The sequence below is a fragment of the Heteronotia binoei genome, chromosome 1 (genome assembly GCF_032191835.1).
Source record: "Heteronotia binoei isolate CCM8104 ecotype False Entrance Well chromosome 1, APGP_CSIRO_Hbin_v1, whole genome shotgun sequence".
NCBI classification, from domain to species: Eukaryota; Metazoa; Chordata; class Lepidosauria; order Squamata; family Gekkonidae; genus Heteronotia; species Heteronotia binoei.
The window spans coordinates 254,437,838-254,465,814 of NC_083223.1; the positions used below are offsets into that span (position 1 = coordinate 254,437,838).

At 46.3% G+C, this 27,977-nt stretch overlaps 1 protein-coding gene across 1 annotated transcript; it reads right to left on the reverse strand.

Moving 5' to 3' along the window:
* Window positions 1–1,781: 1,781 nt before the first annotated feature.
* Window positions 1,782–27,471, reverse strand: LOC132587903 (V-type proton ATPase catalytic subunit A-like). The gene is made up of 14 exons (XM_060260312.1): window positions 27,343–27,471; window positions 19,672–19,800; window positions 17,715–17,929; window positions 17,303–17,440; window positions 14,830–14,981; window positions 12,458–12,620; window positions 11,000–11,108; window positions 10,368–10,490; window positions 8,074–8,188; window positions 5,541–5,604; window positions 5,245–5,448; window positions 4,350–4,444; window positions 2,972–3,143; window positions 1,782–2,158 (listed from the first exon to the last, which is right to left on the reverse strand). Exons 1-14 carry the CDS (start codon window positions 27,422–27,424, stop codon window positions 2,066–2,068), a joined length of 1,854 nt encoding a protein of 617 aa, XP_060116295.1. The 5' UTR covers window positions 27,425–27,471; the 3' UTR covers window positions 1,782–2,065.
* Window positions 27,472–27,977: the final 506 nt, after the last annotated feature.

Genomic DNA, 27,977 nt, shown 5'->3' on the forward strand with positions numbered 1-27,977 from the left:
AGGTCAAACAAAATGTGACACAGAAGATATGCGATTAAAGAGACTGGATCCAGATCTCTTCTGCAAACAGTGGCATTTCCCTCTTGTATAAGGAACCTTCTGCAGCTGCAGGAGCACAGGGGGAGGTATCAAGGAAAGGCAAACGTATTGAATTAAATTAGAAGCACAGTGTGTTAAATTAGAAGAAGCACAAGCCTGAAATCAGACAGGCCCACAGTGCTTGTGGCAGGTCTATGCACTCTTTCCCTCCAGATCATGGAAACCGCCATTTAGTCACAGCCAATTTATGGTGACTCTGTAGAGTTTTCAAGGCAAGAGATGGTGCCTCTTCATAGCCACCCTGGTATTCCTTGGAGGTCTCCCATCCAAGTCCTAACTGGGACCAATCCTGCTTAGCTTCTGAGATCTAACAAGCCTCAGCAAGCTGAGCCATTCAAGTTGGAGCATTCAAGATCATACATGCCTTATAAAATAGAGCTGCTGACATTACGCCCCTGAGCTTTGGTTGTCTGGATGGCCACTGTATCTGTATCCATCATCATTGTTTAGTTAGATTCAATTTCTGTCTCTCATCTATCCTGTCTAGAATGGATTTCACTAAATAAAGAACTCATTAGTTTTGAAACTGACAAGAGGCTCTGTGTAACTCTGTAACTTTGCCAGCACATACAGAACAAAGAAGCTGCTTCTGCATGTAGCCAATAATGCACTCTGCTAAATGAGATAGAAACTACTGGCTTACTATACCAGTGAATCTACCATTCTGGAGGCATCTGGTTAACCCAGTCACTGTGATAAACTGCATGTGATTTCTAGGTGGTTTCTCTGGAAGACGCTCTTCTTAGGCTCTTGGAGAAAGATCTAGTTAAGATCTGACTCTCAAGGCCTGCTCTCTATACCCCGCTTTCAGAGGTATGAGCGGGGGAGCAACCAGAGACAGTGCTTCTTCATCAGTGACACCCTTCCCCTTGAGGTTCACCTGGCTTCCTACATTGCTCTCTTTTTTGCACCAGACCAAGATGTTGTTCACTGGATTAAGGGGATAATGTTTTTAAGCACTATTTTAGTCTGGAAATAACTTTTGGATGGTTGCCATCAGTGTTCCCTCTAAGCTGAGTTAAGTGAGATTTTTAGCCTCCAGCTCACTCATTTTTGTCTTAGCTCAGGAAGGATGACCCCAGAGCACACTGATTTATGCTCACATGTTTAATGCCAATAGCTTGCAACTTTAATGCCAGTAGCTCACAAAGCAGAATGTTTGCTCAAAAGACTCTGCAGCTTAGAGAGAACATTGGTTGCCATGTTGGTCTGTGGTAGAAGAACCATAGAGTTGGAAGGGACCTCCAGGGTCATCTAGTCCAACCCCCAGAGCCAGATCTGAGTTCAGGGAGCACCTTAAACAAACAAGACTTTTGTGGTGTGAGGTTTTGATAGTCCCATTCATCCATCTGGAAACTGTTTTGCTCAGTTTTCAATGGTCTGGTTTTATCATCTATATTTTCATGCTGGTTTGGGGCTTTTTAAATGCTAAAAGGTAAAGGCAAGTACCAGTCATTTTCGACGCTGGGGTGACGTCGCATCACGATGTTTTCACGACAGACTTTTTACAGGGTGGTTTGCCTTCCCCAGTCATCTACATTAAATGCTAGATTATACTTAATGTGTTTGAATGTTATTTTTGTTTCGTAAGCCACCTTGGACAGGTTCCTGGAGAGGTGGCATAACATTTTTCTAAATAAACAAATAATGACTCCCCCCCCCCCAAAAAAAAACCCTTCCGATAAATAATTGTGCTTAATTTATTCAGACAATGAAATGTGGTTTCCTTGGACCAAATGTACAAACAGTCCCACCCAAAACTTTACTCCCAGACACTTTGCTTGTTATGCTACAACCATGCCAAGCAGCCAAATGGATGTCTCCAGACAGGATCTGGCGATGCCAAATTCCAGCCAAAAGTTCCCTTTGAAGAAGGGCCATTTAGCAAGAGTTCTTGATGGGTATTCTGGTGTGCCCCACCACATGGGCCACGTTCCAAATCATTCAACCTCTTCCCTTTCTCCTTTCAGTCCTCCAAGTTGCGGAACGCATTCTGCATTTCCTCATTAAGCTGGGCGTAGTCAGTTTTGATCTTGGCCTCTCCGTCCTTTACTGGATCCTTTAAAGAAATGAGGGAAGATAGTGGTTAGAGTATTGGACTAGGATCTGGGATACCTTGATTCGAATTCTCGCTCTGCCATGGAAGCTCACTGGGTGACATTGGGCCAGTTGCATACTCTCAGCCTATCTAGGGCTGTTGTGGATAAAATGGAGAAGGATGTAAGAAGCTTTGGGGTGCATGGGAGAAAAAGGTGAGGTATAATAAATAAAAAAATAAAATGGCAGGCTCATCAAAAAAGGTAATAAAATAATGGCTTGGCTTAAGAAAGAGAGAGAGAGGTTCAAATCCTGACTGCCATAGAGACCCAGGTTCAAATCCCAACTCTGCCATGGAGGCTTGCTGAGTGACCACTGGCCTGCCAGTCTGTCTTTCAGCCTACTTCACAGGGTTGTTTTGAGATAAATAGGAAAAGAGAATGATGTAAGCTGTTTTGAGTCCTTATGGGGGAGAAAGGCAGGATATATACAAAGTAAATAAAAGGAAAGAAGAAAGGGCTGAGCAAGACGGGAGGGAAGAGTTTGGAAATGGAGAAAGAAAGACCTACCAGCAGCCACTTTCATGGGCTCCTGATGTACAAGCCAGAAGTCTGTGGTTGCCAACCTCAAGGTGAGGCTGGGAGATCTCCTGGAATTGCAACTGATTTCCTGACTATAAAGATCAATTATCCTGGAGAACTGGAGGATGGACTCCATGGCATTACACCCTGCTGAGGTCCCTCCCTCAGCCCCACCTTCAACATCTCCAAGAATTTCCCAACCAGGAGTTGGCAACCCTGCAAGAAATCACCCCCCCCCCGCCCTCCATCCTCACCTTGAACTTCATGGAGCTCAGTTTGTACATGATGTCATTCAGGTTCTCACGGATCATGCCCCATGTGATCTTGTTCTCAGTTTGGGCTGTGGACTCCACTGCGTGGCGGGCCAGGTCATAGAAAGTAACCATATTTTGGAGCATGCCCACCGTCTTATAGAAAGGGCAGAACCTGGAATGGGATGGAGAGCAAAAAGGGGGGGGGGGCAACACAGTGACAAGACCATGTCTGAACAGCAAGCGCATCAAGACACACAGACCCATCAAGGACTAGAGAGAGGTTAGGAAGGTGCCCTCTTTCCCATTGCTGCCCCCCTCCCCTGCATATTAAACTATGTGACCCTGTCTTTTGTCTAGCTAAAGATTTCTAAGAAATGCTTGCTCAAATGCATATATTTTGATGGCTAGTAGGCCACCAGTGGTGGCTTCTAGACATAATATACCTAGGGAGGTGGTAAGCTCCTCCCCCACCCCCTTCCAGCAGTCTTCAGGCAGTGACTAAATGAACACTGGTCAGGGGTGCTCTAGATTGATTGAGCAGAGAGTTGGACTATATGGCCTGTGTGGCACCTTCTAACTCTGTGATTCTACGGAGATGGACAGAAGCAGCTTCCTAACAGGGGACACAGCCACTAAAGGAGACAGACGTCTGATGTTTTGCACCTGACATCAAAGGAGGAGCCTCAGTGGTTGCCAGGCCAGCCTCCCTGCCTGATCTGAGCCATCTTGCCTACTTTTCACTTATTCACTCAGGAATTTATCTGAATTTAACTGGAGAGGTTTTTCTTTAAGGTTTGCTCCTTTCCCTCCATTGCTTGCCTAATGGTTTATTTTTCACTGGGGTTCTATTGCCTAGCGTCTTGAGCCTTCTATGGTTGAAAGGCCATCGGATTTTATAAATATACTTCCTCAGCTCAGTTTTAAAGGCTTGTCAAAGTGTTAGCTTGTCTGCCAGGCTATTGTATTACCCATGTAATGCAGGAAGAACGCCGTGTTTCGCAACTTCTTAGAGCAGGAGTCCCCAGTGTGGTGGCCATGGGCACCATGCTGCCCACCAAGTGTTTTCAAGAAGTGGGTGGGGCCAGGTAGGGCTCTTGCCCAGGAAGTCTTCTGATAGACTATTGCAGGTTTGTGCAGATTTTTAAAATGTTTGGGCAGCAGCTGCCACCAGATCACGTGTTACTGAAGTTAAGCTGTGGCAATCATTTTGCAGATGGCTCCGCCTCCTGCAGCAGCCATTTTGTTGCTGAGCCTACCATGCCATCTCAGAACTCCAAATGTGCTCAAAGGCTCAAAAGGGTTGGGGACCCCTGCCATAGAGAATGCAGTGGTCTGTAGGCCAAAGGCTAATGCAATATTCGGAGCAGCCTCTTCTGACCTGTCATAGGAAGAGTAGCCATTTTGCTGCAGAAAGTCATCCTTGATCAGTTTGGCCACCTCAAGGGTAATCTTGTCAGCTTCGGCAAGGGAGGCCTGAATGAAGAAAAGAAAAGAAAAGAAAAGAAAAGAAAAGAAAAGAAAAGAACCAGGAAAAGTGGTGGGGAAGACAATCAGGGATCAGTAGCATGCGCTGGTCTGACTTCCTTTCTCTGCCAACACACTCAATATTCCCTTAATACTTCCCCTAATACTTCCAGATATTGATGGGGTCCAGATGGGTCTGTGATTTCTTTGTATTAACCACAAAACATTGCGTTCATGTTTGCTGTCTCTTTCTGCATTGCAGGCACAGGGCTTTTCAAATTACGTTGTTAATTTGGATTGCAGGATGGAGGAGACAAGGATCTCCAAGGAAACCAGGTCCCACAGATCATCCCTCAGGTCTCATCCTGTGTCACCTGCTCCTGCCAGGGCTGGCATCAGCATACCCTTAAGTAGAGCAGCTGCAGGGGCCAGGGCTTTTGGCAGGGCCCACTGTCACAGACCCCCCCCCACACACACAGTGTTCATCTCCCTTCCCCTGACCATGTGCCTTTCCCACCCATGCTCCCATCTTCCCAGCCTGTGATGCACAGAAGCAATACTCCCAGTGGCCGTAAGAGCTGCATGCGCTGGCCAGTGCTGTTGGGAATGTGCGATGAAGTCCTGCATGCTACTGTAAGTGGGAGGACTTGTAAAAAGGGGAAGGATTCACAGCTGGGTGCGCACACACAGAGGTGTCAGCCCAGGACCTCCCAAAATCTGGAACCCATACTGCTCCTGCCTCATATCTTCCCCTCCCCAAGTCTTCTACCGATGCCCCTGTTTCCATTGGGTCTCCTTCTCTTCCTCACCTTCCCAACCAGCTGGACAATCTCTGCCAGGTCTTCCTCCTCCTGAAGGATCTCTTTGGCCTTGGTGCGCAAGGCGACAAACTCGGGATAATGCCGTTCATAGTGTTCATCCAGCGCCCGCATGTACTTGCTGTAGCTGATGAGCCAGTTTACGGAGGGGAAGTGCTTCCGTTGGGCCAGTTTCTTGTCCAGGCCCCAGAAGACCTGGATTGGGGACCATGAGGAAAGTGAGAACTTGGCCAGACCATGCAAGGTAATGTACACCTGAAGAACTGGCAGTGTTAAAGGAGATTTACCTGGACAATCCCCAGGGTTGCTGAGGTCACCGGGTCAGAGAAGTCACCACCAGGTGGGGACACCCTAAGAGCACATGGGAAAGGAAGTTAAACAAGGCTCAACAGAAAATCTGGTCCTGCTCCTTGCTGGCTCAATGAAGCCAGGTGTGTGGCCAGCTTGGATAGACAGCAAGGATAGATCACACATGAAGCTGCCATATACTGAGATCTATCAAGAACTGTACTGTCTGTGGACTGGCAGTGACTCTCTCCAAGGTCTACATAGAAATCTTTCACCTGATCCTTTTAATTGGAGATGCCAGGGACTGAACTTGAGGTTTTCTGTAGGCCAAGGCTAGGGTTGCCAGAACCTTGGGAGTGGAGCCAGGAACAAGATTGTGACAAGCATGATTGAACCCCAAAGGGAGTTCTGGACATCACATTTAAAGGGACTGCATGCCTTTTAAATGCGTTCCCTTCATTTGGAAATAATGGATAGGGGCACCTTCTTTTGGAGCTCATAGAACTGGACCCCCTAGTCCAATCTTTTTGAGACTTAGGAGGTGTTTTGAGGAGAGGTGCCGGATGCTGTGCTGAAAATTGTGTGTTTCTACCTGAAAAAACAACCCCTCTCGAGCCCCAGATACCCATGAATTGATTCTCAATTATACTCTATGGGGGCCAGTTTCCATAAGGTATAATGGAGTGTCCAGTGGACATTTCCTCCCCCCTCTCCCGCCACTCTCTGGTAAACCTGAAGTGGGGGGAAGGCCTCCAAACCAGGGGATCCCCTGACCCCAACTGGGGATTGGCAACCCTAGAATGTGATGCTCTATCTCTGAGCCATGAAATAACATATTCACATGCCTCTCAGAAGTCTGAAGTGCGTCCATGGGTAACATGTTGCACATCTTCACTTGAATCTGCTTTATCTGGTCACTGGCCCCTCAAGCTCAGTACAGTCTACTGTGGTCAGGAGCAGATCTCCAAGGTCTAGAGCGGATCTCCAAGACAAATGTCTTTCCCCTGCTATTTAAAGTAGGATATGCCAAGGATTCAATCTGCGATGAAGTCCTGCATGCAAAACATGTTCTCTCTTCCACTAAGCTAAGGCTCCTACTTTTCTTTGCCTAGAGATGCCAGGAATGAAATGTGGGATCTGCCACATGCAAAGCACAGCCTTGGCCGCCAAGATGCAGTCTCATCTCAAAAATGAACAGGAGCCTGGGGGCACCTTAAAGACTAACAAGCTTTTAAATCTAACACAGTCTACTTTGTCAGATGTAATGCAAGAATTCCGATGTTCAGTCCCTGGATTTCCAGTTAAAAGGGTCAGGTGGTAGGCAATGTTCCCTTGAAGGTGCAGAGTCTTGTGAACAAAAATTCTACTTTGTGAGCTGGCATTAAAGTTGTAAACTCCTGCATAAATTAGTGTGCTCTGGGGCCATCCTTCCTGGCTAAGACAAAAATGCATGAGCTGGAGTCTTAAAAAACTGAGCTAGCTCACACTAACTCATCTTAGAGGGAACACTGGTGATTGGTGATATGAAAGATCACTACTTGAGACCCTGGAAGAGTCAAAGGGCCATGACATATAGGAAGTGGTACTTAGAGGAGCAGTTTAAAGAAGTGTTTCTTTTCTTCAGATTACTCCCCTGGTAGTGGGCAGAAGGGAACCCCTGGGCATCGCCAACGAGGGCAAGACCTGATCTCCTGATAATGTTTTAATGCATGTAAAAATTCATTGCTTACTGGCTTAGAGTATATGGTTGTTTTCTGAATTTTAACTGGGAAAGCAACAATGTAAAATTGGCTGGTGCATACTAGGTTGCATACACTTAGCCCCTCTTTGCATGTTACAGTAAACATCATTAAACATTAACATGGCCTCCCTGCCACATGCAGGCCCACCTGTGAATACCAGTTGAGCAGGACTTGTTCTGCCTACTCCATTTGTTTTGTGTCAGCCAGAGTTTAGGTTTCTGAACTGACTGTCATAGGAATTCTGAATTTGCTAATCTAGAATTTGTTTATTTGGTTGTTTTAGCTAGTTGTTTTATAATCATGTAATTCTTTATTGATGTGACCTGCCCTGAACATGTTTTTTGGGAAGGGGAGGATAGAAATGTGAATTAAATAAATAATACATCTGAAAGCAAGGAGGACATCCAGTGATGTCAGATGTAGGCCAGAAGAGCCTGGAGGTTAGGTTTGCACTCTTACCACAGTCTCCACCATGTAGAAGAGAGCATTTTCTGCAGGGATATCCTCCTGTCTGGCTTAATTAGTTTGCTTTTTTTAATATATCAGGTTCTCTTTACTTCATAGAAACCTGTCTGTCATCTTCATCCAACTTTTTGATTGAAGTGTTGAAACAGACGCATGTAATCAATTACTTGCATAATAGCCAGACGGTTTAATCTGTTAAAAGATCTTTGCTGGCTTAGCAACCTTTGTTGGAATCACTTTGATTCTCATGTTCCCTCCTTTTCCAGTCAGACTTTGCAGCTAGACAGAGAGAGATGAGAAGAGGAGGAGACAAAAGGGAACTTACGCTCCAACAATGCTGACACTCCCCTCCCGTTCTGGGCTGCCCAAGCACTTGACACGCCCGGCTCGCTCATAGAAAGATGCCAAACGGGCACCCAGATAGGCTGGGTAGCCACTGTCTGAAATCAAAAGAGGAAAATATTTGTGTCAGGAATTTCAAGGAGGCCAGCCAAAGGGGCTTTCTTTTGTAAACTGAGGTCACCACAGGACACTACATTGGTGTGCCTCTGTTCATTAGTTCATGCACCTTTGTGGCATGAGGTAAACTACAAGAAGGGCCTTGACTGTGGTAGAACAAAGAGTCCACTAGGATTTCCATGGAGGGATTCCAAAACATACTTTGACAAAAACTTTCAGCCACTTTCTCTTGTGTCACTGGGCTTGAGGTACCCACGTCAGCTCCAACAATCCCTCTTTTACCAGGGAGAGTCCCTATATTATCTTACCTGCCCCGGTAAAGAGGAGGGCCTTTTGTGAAGATATCAGATAAGGGTTTTTTAGAAACCGTCTTTGTGTGTACACACAAAGGCACTAGCTCTTGTCAAGTTTCAGTGCCCTTCCCAGGCCTGTAACAGTGAAATCTCTGAGGGCAAAGCTCAATATGTTAGGTAAAGTGATGGAAAGGGGTTACGTAGAACATGCAAATGAGAGGACCTCAACCCCAACCATTCCTAACCTTGCTGTCACTCTACTGCTTAAAGCATTTTTCTTTCAACCCATTTCACTTATGGCTGAAAGAGAAAAAAAAAAACCTGTTCACATAGCAGAATGTGGACCCCTTTTCTGTAAATAGTTAACCTCCCTTATCTCACTTTACCTGTTAACAGGAGGTCATGTGAATACATATATAAGCCACCCCCATCATGTCTGGATTAGGGTTGCCAGCCTCCAGGTGGCAGCTGAAGGTCTCCTGGGATTACAGCTCATCTCCAAGTGACAGAAATCAGTTCACCTGCAGAAAGTGGCCACTTTGGAAGGTGGACTTGTTGGCATGATACCCCACTGAAGTCCCTTCTTGCCCCCAAACCCTACCCTCCTCTGGTTCCACCCCCAGAATCTCCAGAGCTGGCAGCCCTAAATCTGGCCCTGGAACATGTGCATGTCTGGGGGAATGGAGACTGGGTGCCCCTTGATTCTAGTGTACCTTGAGAGCCAGTTTGGTGTAGTGGTTAAGTGCATGGACTCTTATCTGGAAGAACTGGGTTTGATTCCCCATTCCTCCACATGCACCTGCTGGTGTGACCTCAAAGCCACAAGTTCTCTCAAGGCTGTTCTGCTCAAGGGCAGTTCTGGGAGAGCTCTCTCAGCTCCACCCACCTCACAGGGTGTCTGTTGTGAGGAGAGGAAGGGAAAGGAGATTTTAAGTGAGTCTCCTTTGGGTAGTAAAGGGTAGGGTCTAAATCCAATCCCTTCTCCTCTTCTTCATGTGAAATTCATACAGATTGGCACAAAATGCCTGTGCACCACTTCTCTTCCATCCTTCTTCATGGTAACTGCCCATCCAGATAGTTAAAACTGTAGCACGCATTTCAGTTCCATATGTTCTGCTGTAAGTCCACCCATCATAAGAGCAAACATTCTGTTGAGCATTCTTGAATATTTTTTACAGGAAAATGTTACTGTCAGTTTAGCACACAGGCTTGGGCAGACCAACCCCGTATCTTTCTGGATATGTTCCCATTAGGTTGCTGCCAGGAGTAAAGTAAGCCGGTGGTAGCACAGCAGGAGGTGGTGGACAAACCTTTGCCACCGTTGGCCAGATGCGAGTCAAAAGGCTTCTGTGGTCCTGCCAGGATCATAGGGGCCACTCAGCTCCTGTGCCATTTGAAGGTCTTAAATCTACTCCTGCATATATGGAGCTAAAGAACCATTAGCAATGAGTAACTGAAGAGGAGAGGCTCAGGCAATGATCCTTGGCTTGAGAAATGGGACGTCAACACAAATTTTTCATCTGAACCACCTTGGGTTTGCTGTGAGCTGAAGAAAGGTGGTATGGAAAAGATATAATCCACAAATAAATGTTGGCTGGTACACTTCAGCCTACATAAATCCTGTGGCCTTGCAGGGTGAGGAGGAGAAAGGCTTGAACAATGGTTAATAATAATTAAGTGCCGTCAACTTGCAACCATTTTATGGTGACCCCTCATGGAGTTTTCAATCCAAGAGATGAACAGAAGTGGTCAACCATTGCCTTCCACCCTTGGTAGTCTCCCGTCCAAGTACTAACTATGGTCAACATTTCCAAGCTCTCACAAACACAAGCTAATCTGGGATATTCAGGCTGCTGAAGGTGGTTACCTGCAGGCATTTCTGCCAAACGTCCAGAAATTTCACGAAGTGCCTCGGCCCAGCGGGAAGTGGAGTCTGCCATCATGCTGACATGGTATCCCATGTCACGGAAGTACTCTGAGAGGGTGATCCCTACAGGAGATAGGGTAGGTGACAGAAAGATACATTGCAAGAGAACATCTGAAGAGGAAGCATCATGAAGAAGAGAACCAAGCCATGTAGGGAAGAAAAGAAACCCACTACCTTTGTATTACTCAGTCTCACCTAGAAGTCTTATTTACCATCATTTATCTATCAACTATATTGGAGGAATGTAAGAATGGAAAATCCTTTCTGGATCAGACCACCTAGTTCAGCATCCTGTTTCAAACAGTAGCCAAATCAGAGACTTTCTCCTTCAAAACACTAATAGCAGGAGAGGAGGGATTGCTTTGAATAACCAAACCGAGTACACCAAACCGAGTAGACAAACTATCCTTACACGGTAGATGAACTACCCTGTCCTTACATGTCTTCAAGATGCACTGAGGCTGCACAAACCTGGTTAGTATTTTATGGACTGAATGGGCATGCAATATCCATCTCATCTGTTTTAGCCCATTGTTGCCTAGGAAGGGACAAGATAAGAGCAGCTGCTGTACCTGTGTATATGGAAGCCTCTCTGGCAGCTACAGGCATGTTGGATGTATTGGCAACGAGTGAAGTACGTTTCATGATGGTCTCTGTCTTGCCACCCACTTCCATAGTAAGCTAAGAGAGAGAGAAGAAAACCAAGTTTGGAGCAAAGAAGATACAGCAGGGGAAAGGCACAGACCATGAATGGGAAAGTGGGGAAGGCTATAGGGGAAAACTGGAGGGGAGTAAGAGACTGGGGAAAGACCCGTGCTTCCTTCAAAGAGTTCAGGCTGACACATGATCTCACAACAAGAGTAGGTACAGAAAGAAGTCAATTTTCTGACATTACATCTGTGCATATGGAGAACCTCCCAACCACACATAAATCTTCCTATTGTCGTGATGTCTGAATGGCAATATATGCACTTTGCATCTGAATACAGCTTTCATATGTGCAAATGACTGGATTTTTTTTCATAGTTCTGGTTCACATGTACCAAAACTATAGAAGAACAACTTTCAAGTCCTGTAGCACTTTGAATACCAACAAAATTTTCAAGATGTAAGCTTTTGAGAGTCCTGACCTAGATAGCCCATGCTAGCCCGATCTCATCAGATCTCAAAAGCTAAGCAGGATCAACCCTGGCCAGCATTTGGACGGGAGACCTCCCAGGAATATCAGGGTCATGACATGGAGGCAAGCAATGGCAAACCCACCTCTGAATGTCAGCTCTAAGGGGGTCACCATACGTTAGCTGTGACTTGACGGCACTCTCCACCACCAGCAGCTTTTTACAGTCAAAGCTCTGACAAAGGGGGCTTTAGCTCTTGAAAGCTGATGCCCTGGATACCCTGTTGGTTTTTAAGGTGCTACTGGACTCAAATCTTGCTCATGTGCCAAAGTTGTATGTGTTGCCCCTGTTCAGGCAGCACGGGAACTACAAATACTGGGAGCACTGCATATAGCGAAAGCTCCCAATATGTACAGTTCCTGAATTCCCAGTATGTGTAGATGTAGCATCTGGAAAAGACTAATGAGGGAGTTGCCACTGACCACCATATTTGCTTCTTTGCCAAGTAAGGATTGGAACACGGGTCTTCCCAGTTGTAGTCCCCCATTTTAATAATTACACTACACCAGGGGTGGAATTCTAACAGGAGCTCCTTACAACTCCTGATGTAGCCAATCCTCCAAGAGCTTACAAGGCTCTTTTTTTTATATGCTGTTGGAGGACTGGCTACATCAAGGGGGTGTGGCCTCATATGTAAAGAAGCTCCTGCTAGAATTCCACCCCTGCATTACACTATCTCTCTGGATCCCTGCTCCAAACCCTGGCACTCCAGTCAAAGGGCCTTGTAGAATTACTGCTGTTCGGAATAGACAGTGCTAGACTAGATGAGACAGTATCAACCATCAGACAAATCTGTCTGTCTTGGTCTTAGGCAACATGGAGAGTCCTCACCCACTTCCCTGTGACTCTCACCTCGGGGAAGTCCCTCAGCACCTCTGACATCTCATTGCCCCGTTCCCCGCAGCCCACATAGATGATGACGTCACTGTTGGAGTACTTGGAGAGCGACTGCGAAATGACTGTCTTGCCACACCCAAAGGCTCCTGGGATGGCCGTAGTCCCACCTTGAACACACCTGTGAAAAATTGGAAGAGAAGAATGTGCAGAAATGTAGCATCTCTGCTACCCCAGAGGGAATGAGAACCAGGAGACTTTGAGACAGTGGCCCCAGTTGCAATTATCACATGACTGTGTTCCACATTATAAAAGAGGGACCCAGTACTATTTCCAAATTCCATGGTACCATTACTGGCATAAATCAGAATCCCTGTTTCATTCATTCAGATCTGTCTCATGGCAGCTTTACATCAGTTTTGCAATGCTAGGAGTCTGCAAAAGAAGCACCACTTTTAATTAGCAGCCAATTGTTCTCTGAAACTTTTTTTTTTTGCTCTCAGGTCTTAGCCAATTTATGGCGACGTCATAGGGTTTTCAGGACAAGAATTACAACTGATCTCCAGATGACAGAGATCAGTTCCCCTGAAGAAAATGACTGCTTTGGACAGTGATGAGGACTATGACACTCTACCCAGTTGAGGTCTCTCCCCTCCTGAAACCCAGCCCTCCTCATGCACCACCCACAAATTTCCAGGGATTTTCCTCACCCAGACCGATTCCCCACTAGCCTTGTTCCGATCTTGTTGCTCCTTTTCCCATGGAGCTTCTGCTGGATTTCGCACAAGCTGCCCCAGGGCAGCAAGTTGCCCCCCATCTCTTTTCAAGTTCCCTCCATGGCAGGCAGAATCCTCTGAAAACCAGTTTCTGCCTGCCACAGAGGGAACTTGAAAAGAGGTGGGGCAACTCGGCACCCTGGAGCAGCTTGTGTGAAATCCAGCAGAAGTGCCATGGTAAAAGGAACAATGAGACTGGATGTCATGAGCCCTGATGAGGGGGAGCTGGAAGGGTCAACAGACCTGGAAGAAGATTTCAGGTTTTCACGGCTGGTAACATCATTAGGGTTTGTAGAATCTTTCGGGATCAAGTGCCGTGTTCTACTGGAGAAAGTTTTCCTTCCAGACGTTTTGTTTCAGGCGGGTATGATAATGTGAGACCGTAGAAACTGAAGTCCTTTCTGCGGTCTCACATTATCATACCCGCCTGAACAGAGAAGCTATTGAGATTTACAAACACCAGCACAATTTTAACAGAAAGGAAGAAGGCATTTTCATCCACCAATCTTGGTACCCAGCTCTGCAAAACACCCTACAGACTATAAATTGCAGAAAGTCTCAGAACAACCAGCAAATTCCACAGAACAATCAGCACAGTCAACAACCATCTTCCTTATCTTCAAACCCCTTCCAACCCTCCCAGCAATTAACACAGAACAATGGTCACATTCAACAGCCAGTTTCCTTATCACTACCCTTCCAGGAAGCCCCACCAAACAATGGGCACATCCACAAACCAATTGCCCTTTCATCACACCCCCTCCAGCCTAGAAATAGCAGCTCTCCAGCAGCCCTGGCTCCACTCAATGCACAGCAGCCAAGAAGGTCTGAGCACCTGCTCCGGCTGCAACGCCACTGAGGATGTTCTCCGCAGCTGAGAACGAAACGTCTGGAAGGAAAACTTTCTCCAGTAGAACACGGCACTTGATCCCGAAAGATTCTACAAACCCTAAAGACCTGGAAGAGTTGCCAGCCAGTTCCTCAGCTGAAAAAACAGCAGCTGGCCCATCAATCACTCTCCATGCACCAGTGATGATCATGCACCAGTGATGATGTTGATGATCAATCTCCTCCGAGCTCTCCTCCTCCCATCTCAAGAGTTCAAAGCAGGCTCTAGAAAGAGCTTTCAGAGCGAAGACATGAGGCGCGCCGATGCTTCAGATCTCTCAGCCCTGAGTTCTAGCAGAGTCACTGCCACCCAGGGAGCAGGCTGATTGAGGCTCCTACATAGCTCCCACCCAGGACCTGGTAACCTTGTGGAAGCAACAAGTCTATTCTCTGGCTTGCATCCACGCTCCTTCCTGATCTGCTTGATTTCCTTGGCACCCTGACCTTTTGGCTTTTGGACATTGACTTCTGATTCCAGTTTGTGATTCTGCATTGGTGACTTGGCTCCTGCTTGACTTCCTGGACTTTGACCTTGGCTTTGGACTCCTGCCTGCCTGCACCCTGAGAACGTGACACTGGAACAGGGCTAATGGGAAATCGGTCCCAGGGTTGGTAACCCTAATAGTTAGCTCAGAGTGGACTGGAGGCCCACCAGAAAACCACAAGGTAGCAGCTCTGATGGCATCTTTTCCTACATTTTGGCTGAGTCAGGAAAGGAAGGCTTACGGGAAGAGGGCATCCAGGACTCTCTGGCCAGTCAGCAGTGGGTAATTTGCTGGCAGCTTCTCTGCAACGGGCCGTATTTGCCTCACAGGCCACACCTGCACCATCGTCAGTTTCTCCTTCTCTCCCTCAAAGTCCAGCTCCAACACCACATCCTTAGGAAAGGTTGGGGGGGGTGGGGGAGTCAGACAGAGGCGATACAACATGGTGGTTAAACAAGCTGCAGCCAAGGAGGTTGGTGGTTCATCTATTTATTTAAACATTTATACTCTACTTTTATTTCCTCTAGCAAACTGAAATGGCTTACCATATCGCTGAAATGGCTTACCATATGGCCTAAGACCTGCCTACCTTAGGGACCGTCTCTCCTCACATGTTCCCCAGAGAGTACTGAGATCAGGATCTCAAAATCTGCTTGTTATCCCCGGGCCAAAGGAGGCCCGCCTGCAATCCACCAGGGACAGGGCCTTCTCTGTAACGGCTCCTTTCTGGTGGAACCAACTGCCGGAAGAGGTGAGGGCCCTGCAGGACCTTGGCCAGTTCCGCAGGGCCTGTAAGACAGCCCTCTTCCGGCTGGCTTATAATTAACTGGCACTGGAAGCTGAGTGTAGTTTTGATAGACCACCGTTATATGTTTTATTATTTTACTGTTTTAACTGTGTAAAATGTTTTAAATTCAAAAATTATGTTAGATTTTTATGTGTTGTGAGCCGCCCTGAGCCACCTCGGTGGGAAGGGCGGGATATAAATTTAAATAAACTTGAAACTTGTCCCCTCCTCCATTTTATCCTCACATAAACAAATGTGTGAGGTAGGTTAGACTGAGAGAGAGTGACTGGCTATAGCAGTCATAGCAGAGCATGGATTCAAACCTGGCTTCCCAGATCCTCGTCTGGCACTCTAACCATTACAACACACAGCTTTAAATCTTACCTCAGCCAGGAACTCACTGGACAGCCATAAGCCACTAACATTTCTCTCAGCACCACCCTCATCCTGCTGTCATGATGGAGGAATAATAATACCAGCCTTAAGGACCACTGTGAGGAAATCTTGATTATGTATATGAAGCAATGAGAACCCTTAATATGCTGTATATGTACTACGTGCTATTAGTCAAAAGAGATGGTATAGGATAACTGACAGAACGATCAGGAAAAAAATATCCAAAGACTCCACGGTCTGGCTAGCAAAGTAGGCATAATTAAAGCGATTTTAATCAATTAATCCTATGAGTTTAAATCAGCATAAATTGGCATAAGAACAACACCATTTTTTTATCTAAGCCATGACATGGCAAGCCCTTCCCCAAGCTAGTTGGAAAATATTGGCTATCCTGGCTCATGAAGGCCTCTGAACTGTCAGAAAATGAGTAAGCTGACATATAGAATAGATTTCAAAAACAGTCTTTATTCTTTAGTGTACTTGGGAAGAAAATAGGCTCAGTTCGCTGTTTCCTTAAATAGATATTCTGATCTTAATTGAAATGATGCTATTTTCTGTAATAATTTTCCTTTTTTGTTTGTGGGACAGGAATGGGAATGCTACTTCTAAGACATTGGACTCTTCTGATTCCTCATTTTCATTGCTTGTGTGTCCCTATTGCTTCAGGTTGCTTTTTCTTTTCTTTTCCACACAGCTTTTCCCCCTCTAGTGGTTGATTCGATATTACATCAGGGTATGCCCAGTATATGCAGGTTTTGATGCCAGGCATATAGCAATATAATATTGAATTGACCACTAGATGGAGCAAAATATGTGCAAAAAAGAAGAAGAAATAGGTGGGACACAAAGCAAGAAAAATGGGAATGCAGAACAACCAGTGCCTACTTTTAGATGAGTATATTAAACATATTTTTCCAATGGCTGTCTGATTGATCAGAGTAATAATTTCAGAGGAGTAGCCATGTTAGTATGTTGCAGAAAATTAAATAGTTGTCTTGACAACTGTGTCAAGACAAATGTGTTTTTACAAGAGAGGGACCTGTGACATCCTTATCCCCCCACTCGCCAGCCTGCCCACTGCCGTTTCCATTCGCCCAGTTTATACAAGTTGATGCCTCTCCTGATTCTTGGCAGGCAGGCAGCAGTTTAACACAGTTGAAGACCTTAAGGTAGCCTGGGGAAGAGCCAGTTTCTCCACCAGATAGTAGAGGTGGCTGCCCCAGCAGGGAAGGGGAGAGGTGTCTGTGGGAGGATGCTCCACCTATGTTGTGTGGGACAATTGGCCCCACAAGAGGAGAAGAAATGCTCCATCAAAATAGTGGCTATTTCTTGCGCCACCTTAATGTTTTAATAATTTAATTCCCCTTCTTTTATTTGGATTTTTGTGCAATCCCAAGACTGTCCCAGGTTTGCATAAACATCTCCCTTTTCAGTACTTGACTCCAGTGTGCAGAATCAACAGTCTTCATGCAGAATTTCCCCATTCAGAATTAAAACTATGATTCTGCCATAAGCAGGAAGAACATCCTACCGAAATATCGTAGTTTCCAGCTGGAGCCATATGAGTCACAGTGCCCCGGCACCGGGATGGCACCATAATCTTATGTTTGATGAGAGAGTTTTCTTGCACAACTCCATAAATATCCCCACCAGTTAAATGGCTTCCAACCTAAGATGAGAGGAAAACAGAACATAAATGTTAAGAGTTGCAAAATAAGTTTCTAGTCCTTGTAACTGTGCTAATGGGATTATGTGGCTATCCCCACCCAAATTAAGTCAAATATCTGCACAATGCATCATTGCACATTTTAAATTATGGTTTCAGAATTAGGCTTCCCTCAATAGTAGAACTGGTTATTTGATTCTGTGCAACAGAAGCAGAAATGGCTCATTATGTACTGAAATCTGGCTTCCACCAGCTCAGTTAGGTTCCTGTATCTTACCCGGATGTTTGGACTTGGGGTGAAGTCCCATTTGATGTCCCGGGACAAAGCTGAGATATTGATGCCCCGGGGGATATAGATGCTCTTGGTGAGTTCTGTGATGTCCTTCAGGGGGCGTTGGATCCCATCAAAAATGGAGCCCATGATGCCAGGGCCAAGCTCCACTGACAGTGGCTTGCCAGTCCTTAGCACCGGATCCCCTACACAGACCCCCGCTGTAGCAAGTGCTCAGGAAAAGCTTTTGATTGAGAAAAGAGGGAGGCAGGAAAGAAAGGAGAGGGTACACAGGAGGCTACCTTATACTGAATTAAACCCTTGGTCTATCAAGATCAGTATTGTCTTCTCTGACTGGCAGTAGTTTTCTGGCTGAGGTCTTTCATGTGACCTCATACCTGGTCCTGAGGTGCCAGGAATCGAACCTTCTGGATGCAAAGCAACTGCTCCACCACTGAACCATATATATATAAAAGATCCTATGTTGTAGTGACAGCAGGGAGATCCCAGCAGGCAGCCATGTTGGTCTGAAGCAACAGAACAAAGCAGTAGACAAGTGCACCTTCAAGACCAACTAAGTTTTATTCAGAATGTAAGCTTTCGTATGCTCTTCAGCAGACTTCATCAGACAAAATGGGAATGGAAGCAGCAAATCTTAATATAAATGGGCAGTGTAAAATCATGGGAATGTTTTTAGCAGATTAAAAGAACTGCAAATAGGGATCTGTGTTTGTTAGTGTTAGGACAAAGCAGGGCTGAAAAAACACTGGAGGGTGACAAAAAGCAGACTGCTGTTGTAGGTGCGAAATGCCATAAATCTAGGTAACATTCTGGCTTAGTTAGTTTCAATAGAGGGCATGGTTTCTCAAGAGATTATAACATCCATCATAGTTTGCCATTAGAAAAAAAGAAAGACATTAAAATACAGTGGAGGATGGGTTGGTGTATGCAATAAGGCAGGTTTTTATTTTCTAAACAGAGAGTACAGTTGACTGAACAAATAGATGCTGCATTGCTTACATCTATCATGCATACGCATATTTATTTGTCTCCCCTGTGAGAAGACAAAGGGGTTACATCGCTCTCCTCTCCTCCATTTCATTCTCACAACAACGGTGTAGGTTAACCTGAGAACATGTAATTGGCCAAGGTCAGTGTAATGTACTGAGTGACGAGACGTGTTGAAGGCAACATGCTTTATTAGCAAGTACATCACAAGGGCAAGAACGCGGGCCGGGTCCCCATTTATATACACAACCCAGAACAACCCTCTGCCTGGCCAGGTCCAATCCTGGCCAGTTAAACTTCCCGCCACAGAACTTGATTGGCGGAGCGTATTTGTGAGCTACGTCCGGTGACCTGTGGACTCCCACTGGTCACCTCTGTAGCGTTCGCAGTGTTGTAATTTCAAGACACATGCAAGACACAACAGTCACCTAGCAAGTTTCTAGGGCAAAGTGGGAATTCCAGCCTGCATCTTCCAGATACTAGTCTGACATACTAACCACTACACCATGTGGGCAAGAGAAGAACAAGAGAATACCTGTATATCATCCGTACAAGCTTAATGGTGGACCTGTATTAGAAGGGTTAACTTTTTGGAATGATAATCATAGCCCCCAGTACAGCTCTGAGGAATGGCTGCATTTCTTTGTGCTACAGACAATCAGATTTATAAGCACACAGCTATGAACCAGGGGATTTGCAAAGGATAACAAGCAACTCCTTCAAAAATCAGAGATGGTCTTCTAGGCATCCAGGAACACATGATGAGAGGTGTGTTGTAGGAAAGTGAGGATAAAAAAGGGTTGACTGAGATGGCGACAGAAGTCCAGAAATAAAGTGTGGGAGGGGGCAGGACCATTATCAAAATCAAGGGGGAGGACAAGTACCAAGGCAGATGGTGAAGAGAAGAAAGAGTCAACAAAGCAGAAGACAATATTCAATCTTTAAGGAAGGATACAGGTCTCCTCATACACCTGGACAGTGGCCAGGTCTCCCTCCAGACGAATGATTTCGCCTACCAGCTCAGCATGGCCCACACGTACCAACTCATACATGGCAGCCCCAGACATCTTGCAGGCGATCACCACTGGGGACAGATGAGAAGAAGAGGAGGGTAATTTCATGTGGGGGGTTGTTGTATCCCAGCCAGTGCCAGAGTCAGGATAGCAAGTAGATTTCCCAACTTACAACACTGCTCTACACCTCCTCATTTTCTTATTACATTTTTTTAAAGCCTTTTAAGTTTGCAACATGTCAGCTTCCATTTAAAGTACCTCCCCTGGGTAGGAAAACAAATCTTGTTAAAAGAATCAAATGGTTAGTGCCTCCCAAGCCAGTATAACTCCAGACTTCATTCACTGGACCTGCACACCTATGATAGCTCCTAGCTCAGGGTGACTTTTTTCAATATCTTTATCACCCTTGCGCTCAAGTGACCCTGGAAAGAAATCTCTCAGTGACTGTGATCATGGCAGGACTGATAGATGAGTTAGCCTGTGTGAACTTAAAGCCTGCACTATTACCTTAAAAAGCCAATTAGGAGCCATATTAGGTGTCACCCTAAAGCTTGCACTATTATCTCAGAAGCCAATTCAAGAGTCATATTCAGCCATGCCTTGCACAGAGAATCATACTTGAATAAGGAGATATATTGAAACAGCTTTGACATAAGATCTGCATTTGATATTCAGATACCTATTTTTCCTAAGCAACTCTTTAAGTAGGTGAAAGTTCAGAGCTCCAGAGTGGTGAGCAGACAAAAGGAAGCTCCCCGGGTACATTCCTAGGAAGGGAGCCAAGAAGTAGAGAAAACAAATGTTATCACAGCCTGGCCATCCCAGAATAAGATCCACGTTTCCACAGCAATGAGCTTCCTATCTGGCTATATTCATCCTTGGGCAGAAGAGTGTTTACAGAATGTATACAAAAATAATTTTTGTTCCAGAAAGCAAATTACTAAAAAGACACCTGGGCACCAGCTCCTGTAACACAAGGGGAAATTGCCCAATATTGGGCAGAGTCATGAAGAAGATATTGGATTTATATACCACCCTCCACTCCAAATCTCAGTCTCACAGCGGCTCACAATCTCCTTTACCTTCCTCCCTCACAACAGACACCCTGTGAGGTGGGTGGGGCTGAGAGAACTCTCACAGCAGCTGCCCTTTCAAGGACAACCTCTGCCAGAGCTATGGCTGACCCTAGGCCATTCCAGCAGGTGCAAGTGGAGGAGTGGGGAATCAAACCTGGTTCTCTCAGATAAGAGTCCGCACACTTAACCACTACACCAAACTGGCTCTCTAGTCATGAATAATTATGAAGTCATGAATAATTAGCAAATTAAAAATTAATTGTACCACGCTGGACATGCTATCGAACTATAAACTCTTGTAATGGACCTGATTCTTTGAGAGAAACGCTGATAAACACTTGGAACAGAGAGATCTGTGTGTGTGCATGTTTGTCGCTATACTGCAAATTATTAGGAAGGGAATCGAAAACAAATCAGCCAGTATCATAATGCCCTTGTATAAATCGATGGTGCCTCCTCTTTTGGAGTACTGTGTACAATTCTGGTCACCACACCTCAAAAAAGATAATATCATATTGGGGAAAAGTCCAGAAAAAGGCAACTAGAATGATTAAAGGGTTGGAACACTTTCTCTATGAAGAAAGGTTCAAACGCTTGGGCTTTTTAGCCTGGAGAAACATCAACTGAGGGGTGACATGATAGAGGCTTACAAGATTATGTATGGGATAGAGAAGGTAGAGAAAGAAGCATTTTTCTTCCTTTCTCACAAAACGAGAACTCGTGGACATTCAATGATATTGCTGAGCAGTCAGGTTAGAATGGATAAAAGGAAGTACTTCTTCACCCAAAAGGTGATTAACATATGGAATTCACTGCCACAAGAGATGATGGCAAGCATAGCCAGCTACAACCATAGCCAGCTTCAAGCGGGGATTGGATAAACATATGGAGCAGAGGTCCATCAGTGGCTATTAGCCACAACATATTGTTAGAACTCTCTGTCTGGGGCAGTGATGCTCTGTATTCTTGGTGCTTGGGGGGGCAATAGAGGGAGGGTTTCTAGTGTACTGGGCCCACTGATGGACCTCCTGATGGCACCTGGGTTTTTATTTCTTTTTTTGCTGCTATGTGACACAGAGTGTTGGACTGGATGGGCCATTGGCCCAATGCAACATGGCTTCTCTTATGTTCTTATGTCTCCTGGTTTACCGATAAGCTATCATGCACCTGCTGTCTGAATCACAGTGACTCTGCGACCACGTACATCTCTCACAGATTGGAAGAGGGAACATGAGCACAAGTTTGTGTATATCTTAAAGAAGATCAAGATCAAGAGCATATTAAGAAAGTGAGAATTAATGAATGACGATATTCCCTGTAAATAGGTAAAGTGTTTGATGGGTGATGGTGGGCATAGGGTTACCAGATCCAGACTGAGGAATCCCTGGAGATTTGTGAATGGAGCCTAGGGAGGATGAGGGGCTAAGTGGGGTACAATGCCATAGAACCCACCCTCCAAAGCATCTATTTGCTCCAGGGGAACTGATTGGTGTAGTGGTTAAGTGTGCTGACTCTTATCTGGGAGAACCGGGTTTGATTCCCCACGCCTCCACTTGCACCTGCTGGAATGGCCTTGGGTCAGCCATCGCTCTGGCAGAGGTTGTCCTTGAAAGGGCAGCTGCTGTGAGAGCTCTCTCAGCCCCACCCACCTCACAGGGTGTCTGTTGTGGGGGGAGAAGATATGGGAGATTGTAAGCCATTCTGAGTCTCTGATTCAGAGAGAAGGACGGGGTATAAATCTGCAATTCTTCTTCTTCATCTCTGCATTCTGATGAGCTGTAATTCCAGGGGATCCCCAGGGCCCACCTGGAGGCTGGCATCCCTACATGGCCTAAACTCTATCCGTTCTGAATAGGATAGCTGATGGAGGAAAGGGGAACAGAAGCCTCAATAGCTGCTGGCTCATTGTCATGAACACACATACAAACTCTAAGCTCCTGGTATAATACCAAAGAGCCAGGATCAAAGCATGAAAGGAGGTGGATTCACTTGTTGGTGCCAGGTAGTTTATCTATTGGAGTAACGATCGCAGACATTAGGGAATTGGGAAGTGAAAGTTTTTAAACACCCTCTTTGTTCTTGACAAAACTCAGTACAAGGCAGAAACTTTGAAGGGTGAGGAGATGTGAGCCAACTGAGACAGCTGAAGTCCAAAATGGCCCTTGTGATAGCCCTTAGATATAAGGATGCTGGACAGATGTTGCTTTGTGACTACAGGACATGCTTTATTTCTCCTGCATCTGCATGATCAAACGTGTACTCTGAATTCCATGTTAGGGACAAAGTCTGCCTTCTCCAGGTTCCGCCCCTCACTTTCCAGGAATTTCTCGTCAAAGCTGGCCACCCAACCATATACAGTCCCCCTCCCCATGATCAGAAATATTTAGAAAGCAGTTCCGCAGTTCATGCGGAGGAAGCTTACATGTGAACATTGCCTCCATGCATGGGATGCCATGCTAATGAGCTGGTGATCGCACGGGGGTGGGATCAGCATACTCCTCCCACCCACTCTCCCTGTCTCTGTGTTTATTCAAAACAAGGACTGGTCACATCTTCACAGCTACCAAGTCAGACACTGGCTTATCAATTTCAGCATTGTCTATTCTGACTGGTGGCATTTCACCAGTATCTCAGGTGGAGGGCTTTCCCAGCACCTTCTGCCTGCTCTTTTTAATATGCTAGGGATGGAAGTTGGAACCTGTATCCAAAGCAGCAGGCACTCTATCATGGACCCAGAACTAGCACTTTGAACCAAGTACAGGAGCAAAGGAGCTGCCAGACAAGGCTTTTAGGGCTGGTGAAATCTGTTTGTAGCAATAAGCACTTGCTGAAAGTTATGTTGCTGGGTTTTGTACCAATTTCCATTTCCAAAGGCATGTCCATGTGCAGCACACAGCAGGAAGGCCTAGTCTTGCTGTACTGCACCTAGTATTGCTTCTTCTGCTGCTGGTTATGGCTGTCAGGAATGAGAAGGCCTTTCCAAACACCTATGCCTTCCCTGTAACAGCAAACACTGAACCTGAGACCTTCTACATGAGCTTGAGCACAGAACTCTCTCCCCACCAACAGTTCAGAAGCTAACACAGGAATAGCTGTTGAAAAGCAAGCAAACAAAATATATGACAGGTAGAGAAAGACTGCTGCAGGGCAGGGTGTAGAGTTGCCAAACTCCAGGTTTGTAACTGGAGATCTTCTGCTATTACCACTGATCAGTTCCCTGGAGAAAAATGGCTGCTGTGGAAGGTGGACTCTATGGCATTATACCCCACTCAAGTCCCTCCCTAAACACCACCCTCCTCAGTCCACCTCCACCTCCAATATCTTTGGGTATTTCCCAGCTTGGAGCCAGCAACCGTAGTAAGTGGTGTAATTATTCAAGAATTACAAATGCATGTCAATCTCCTTGTCGATCTTGGCATCTGAGGAGATGATGCACCCCAGGTAGCTGAACTGCTGGACTGTCTTCAGAACTGATTCACCCACAGTGATGCAGGGAGGGTGATAATCTTCCTGGGGTGCAGGCTGGTGGAGAACTTCTGTCTTCTTCAGACTAACTTCTAGGCCGAATAGCTTGGCAGCCTCTGCAAAGCAGGACGTCATATGCTGCAGAGCTGATACCGAGTGGGAGACGAGTGCAGCATCGTCAGCAAACAGTAGCTCTCGGATGAGTTTTTCCATTGTCTTGGAGTGTGCCTTTAGTCGCCTCAGGTTGAACAGGCTGCCATCGGTGCGATAGCGGATGTAGACACCATCGTCCTCATCTAGATCTACTGCGGCTCTTTGAAGCATCATGCTAAAGAAGATCGTAAAGAGAGTTGGCGCGAGAACGCAGCCTTGCTTTACACCTGTGCCTATTGGGAAGGGCTCCGAGAGGTCGTTGCAGTGTCTGACTTGGCCTCGCTGGTCTTCGTGTAGCTGGATGATCATGCTGAGGAACCTTGGGGGACATCCTAAACGTTCCAAGATTTGCCACAGGCCTTTCCTGCTAACGGTATCGAAAGCTTTGGTAAGGTCGACAAAAGTCACATACAGACCCTTGTTCTGTTCCCTGCATTTCTCTTGGAGCTGCCTGAGAACAAATACCATGTCGGTGGTGCTCCTGTTAGCTCTGAAGCCGCACTGGCTCTCTGGGAGGAGTTCTTCTGCAATGGTGGGCACCAGTCTGTTCAGGAGTATTCTGGCAAGGATTTTGCCTGCGATGGAGAGCAGGGTTATCCCCCGGTAGTTGGAGCAGTCTGACTTTTCCCCTTTGTTCTTGTATAGGGTGATGATGATTGCATCGCGAAAGTCCTGTGGTAATTTGCCTTGTTCCCAGCAGGTGACAAGTACTTTGTGAAGTGAGCTATGTAGTACTGTGCCCCCATGCTTCCAGATCTCTGGTGGAATTCCATCAACTCCTGCTGCCTTGCCACTTTTCAGTTGCTTGATGGCTTTAACAGTCTCTTCTAGGGTGGGGATCTCATCCAACTCTGTTTTCACCGGTTGAAGTGGGGTGAGGTGGATTGCTGAATCTTGAACTACGCGGTTGGCACTGAAGAGAACCTGAAAATACTCCGACCACCGGTTCAGTATGGATGCCTTGTCTGTGAGGAGCACTTGGCCGTCTGCACTATGCAAGGGACTCTGAGCCTGATATGATGGACCATATACTGCCTTCAGGGCTTCGTAGAACCCTCTTAAATCACCAGTGTCTGCACACAGCTGGGTTCTCTCTGCAAGCTTGGTCCACCACTCGTTCTGAATGTCTCGAAGCTTGCGCTGGAGGTTGCTACATGCAGCACGAAAGGTTGCTTTTTTCCCAGGACAGGAGGGCTGAGCAAGATGTGCTTGGTAGGCAGATCTCTTTTTTGCCAGTAATTCTTGGATCTCTTGATTGTTCTCATCAAACCAGTCCTTGTTCTTCCTTGTGGAGAACCCGAGGACTTCTTCAGAGATCTGCAGGACGGTAGTTTTTAGGTGTTCCCAGAGTGCTTCTGGAGAAGGGTCTGTGGGGCAACTGAGGTCCTCAATTCTTGACTGGAGTTTTGCCTGGAAGGCAGCTTTAACTTCGGCTGACTGGAGGCTGCCAACCTGAAACTTCCTCCGAGGGATACCTCCTCTCCTGGGTGTGGGTTTAAAGTGAAGACGGAGATTGCAGCGTACAAGACGATGATCCGTATGACATTCTGCGCTGGGCATTACTCGGGTGTGTAAGACATCTCGAAGGTCTCTCTGGCGCACCAGAATGTAGTCGATAAGGTGCCAATGCTTGGACCGTGGGTGCATCCAGGTTGTCTTCAGACTGTTCTTCTGCTGGAAGATAGTGTTGGTGATGGTGAGCTGGTGCTCCATGCAGAATTCTAGCAGGAGGCGCCCGTTGTCATTGCAGTTGCCAATGCCGTGTTTGCCAAGTACTCCTTTCCAGGCTTCCGAGTCTTTACCTACTCTGGCATTGAAGTCGCCAAGGATGATCACCTTGTCCTCTGTAGGGGTCTTCCGTACGAGGTTGCGTAGATCAGCATAGAACTTGTTCTTTTCTGCAGGATCTGCTTGAAGGGTTGGGGCATACACACTGAAGAGTGTTGCATGCTGCTTGTTTTGAAGTGGGAGGCGCATGGACATGATGCGATCTGAGTGACCTGTTGGAAGGTTTTCGAGTTTGGAGGCAATGGAGTTCCTGACCATGAAGCCAACGCCAGAACAGGCCAACAGGCTGGCAAAGGCAAACCGTGCATTTGGCCGACTGCACAAAAGAGTGTGGAGCAACAAGCATCTGAAAAAAGGCACAAAGATCAATGAAAAAAGGCACAAAGATCAATGTTTACAAAGCGGTTGTGATGACAACCCTCATCTATGGCTCCGAATCGTGGGTTTTATACCGTCATCACCTGCGACTCCTTGAGCGCTTTCATCAGCGCTGCCTTCGCACCATCCTCAACATCCACTGGAGTGACTTTGTGACCAACACTGAAGTCCTCAAGCGGGCAGAGGTTACCAGCATCGAGGCACTGCTGTTGAAGATGCAGCTGCGCTGGGCAGGGCATATTTCTAGGATGGAAAACCACCGCCTTCCCAAGATTGCCCTGTATGGCGAACTCTCCACCGGCCATCGTAATAGAGGGGCACCAAAGAAGAGGTACAAGGACTCCTTGAAGAAATCCCTTAGCACCTGTCACATCAACCATCACCAGTGGTCTGACCTAGCCTCAGATCGCAAAGCATGGAGGCACACCATCCACCAGGCTGTCTCTTCCTTTGAGAACACACGCATAGCTGGTCTTGAGGACAAAAGGAGATTGAGGAAGAATCGCACTGCTACAGGACCAACCCTAAATCAGACTTTTCCCTGCAGCCGCTGTGGCCGGACCTGCCTGTCCCACATTGGTCTTGTCAGCCACCAGCGAGCCTGCAGCAAACGTGGACTATTGCACCCTTCTTAAATCTTCGTTCGCGAAGCCAAGCCGAGAGAGAGAGAGAGAGAGAGACAAATGCATGTATTGTAATTTGTGTTTGGGAAATACTGAAAGGGTGTGCTTCTTTAGCTAAGAGGGTACCTACCAGGTCCAGAGACACCATGCACAAACCCCAGCAAACTCTCGTTCTCTGCATCCCCAAGCTTCGGAATTTTGGTGAAATCCATAGCTTCAGGAGATCCGTTGGGGCTGTAGAGCAATCACAATGGATACAATGTCTGTAGCAAAAGGAAATATAAAACAAACCTAAAAGAAAGAAAGGCAAAAACATGAGAGGGGGAACTTTATGTAGTGTAGTAGTTAAAATGTTGGAGTAGGAGCTGGGAGTCCCAGGTTCAAATCCCCATTCTGACAAAGAAGTTTGGAGATGACCTTGGGCCTGCCACACACTCTCAGCCTAACCTGCCTCTCAGGGTCATTGTGAGGATAAAATGGAGGAGAGGATAATAATGTAAGCTGCTTTGAAGAAGAGTTGGTTTTTAAACACAGCTTTTCTCTACCTTAAGGAGTCTCAAAGCGGCTTGCTTCCTCTACCCACAAAAGGCACCTTGTCAGGTAAGTGGGACTGAGAGAGTTGTGGGAGAACCATGACCGGCCCAATACTGCATGTGGAGGAGGAGTGGAAAATCATACCCAGCTCTCCAGTTTAGAGGCAGCTGCTTTTAACCACACTGGCTCTCACTTGAGAGGGAAGTAGACTATAAATAAACAAACCAATAA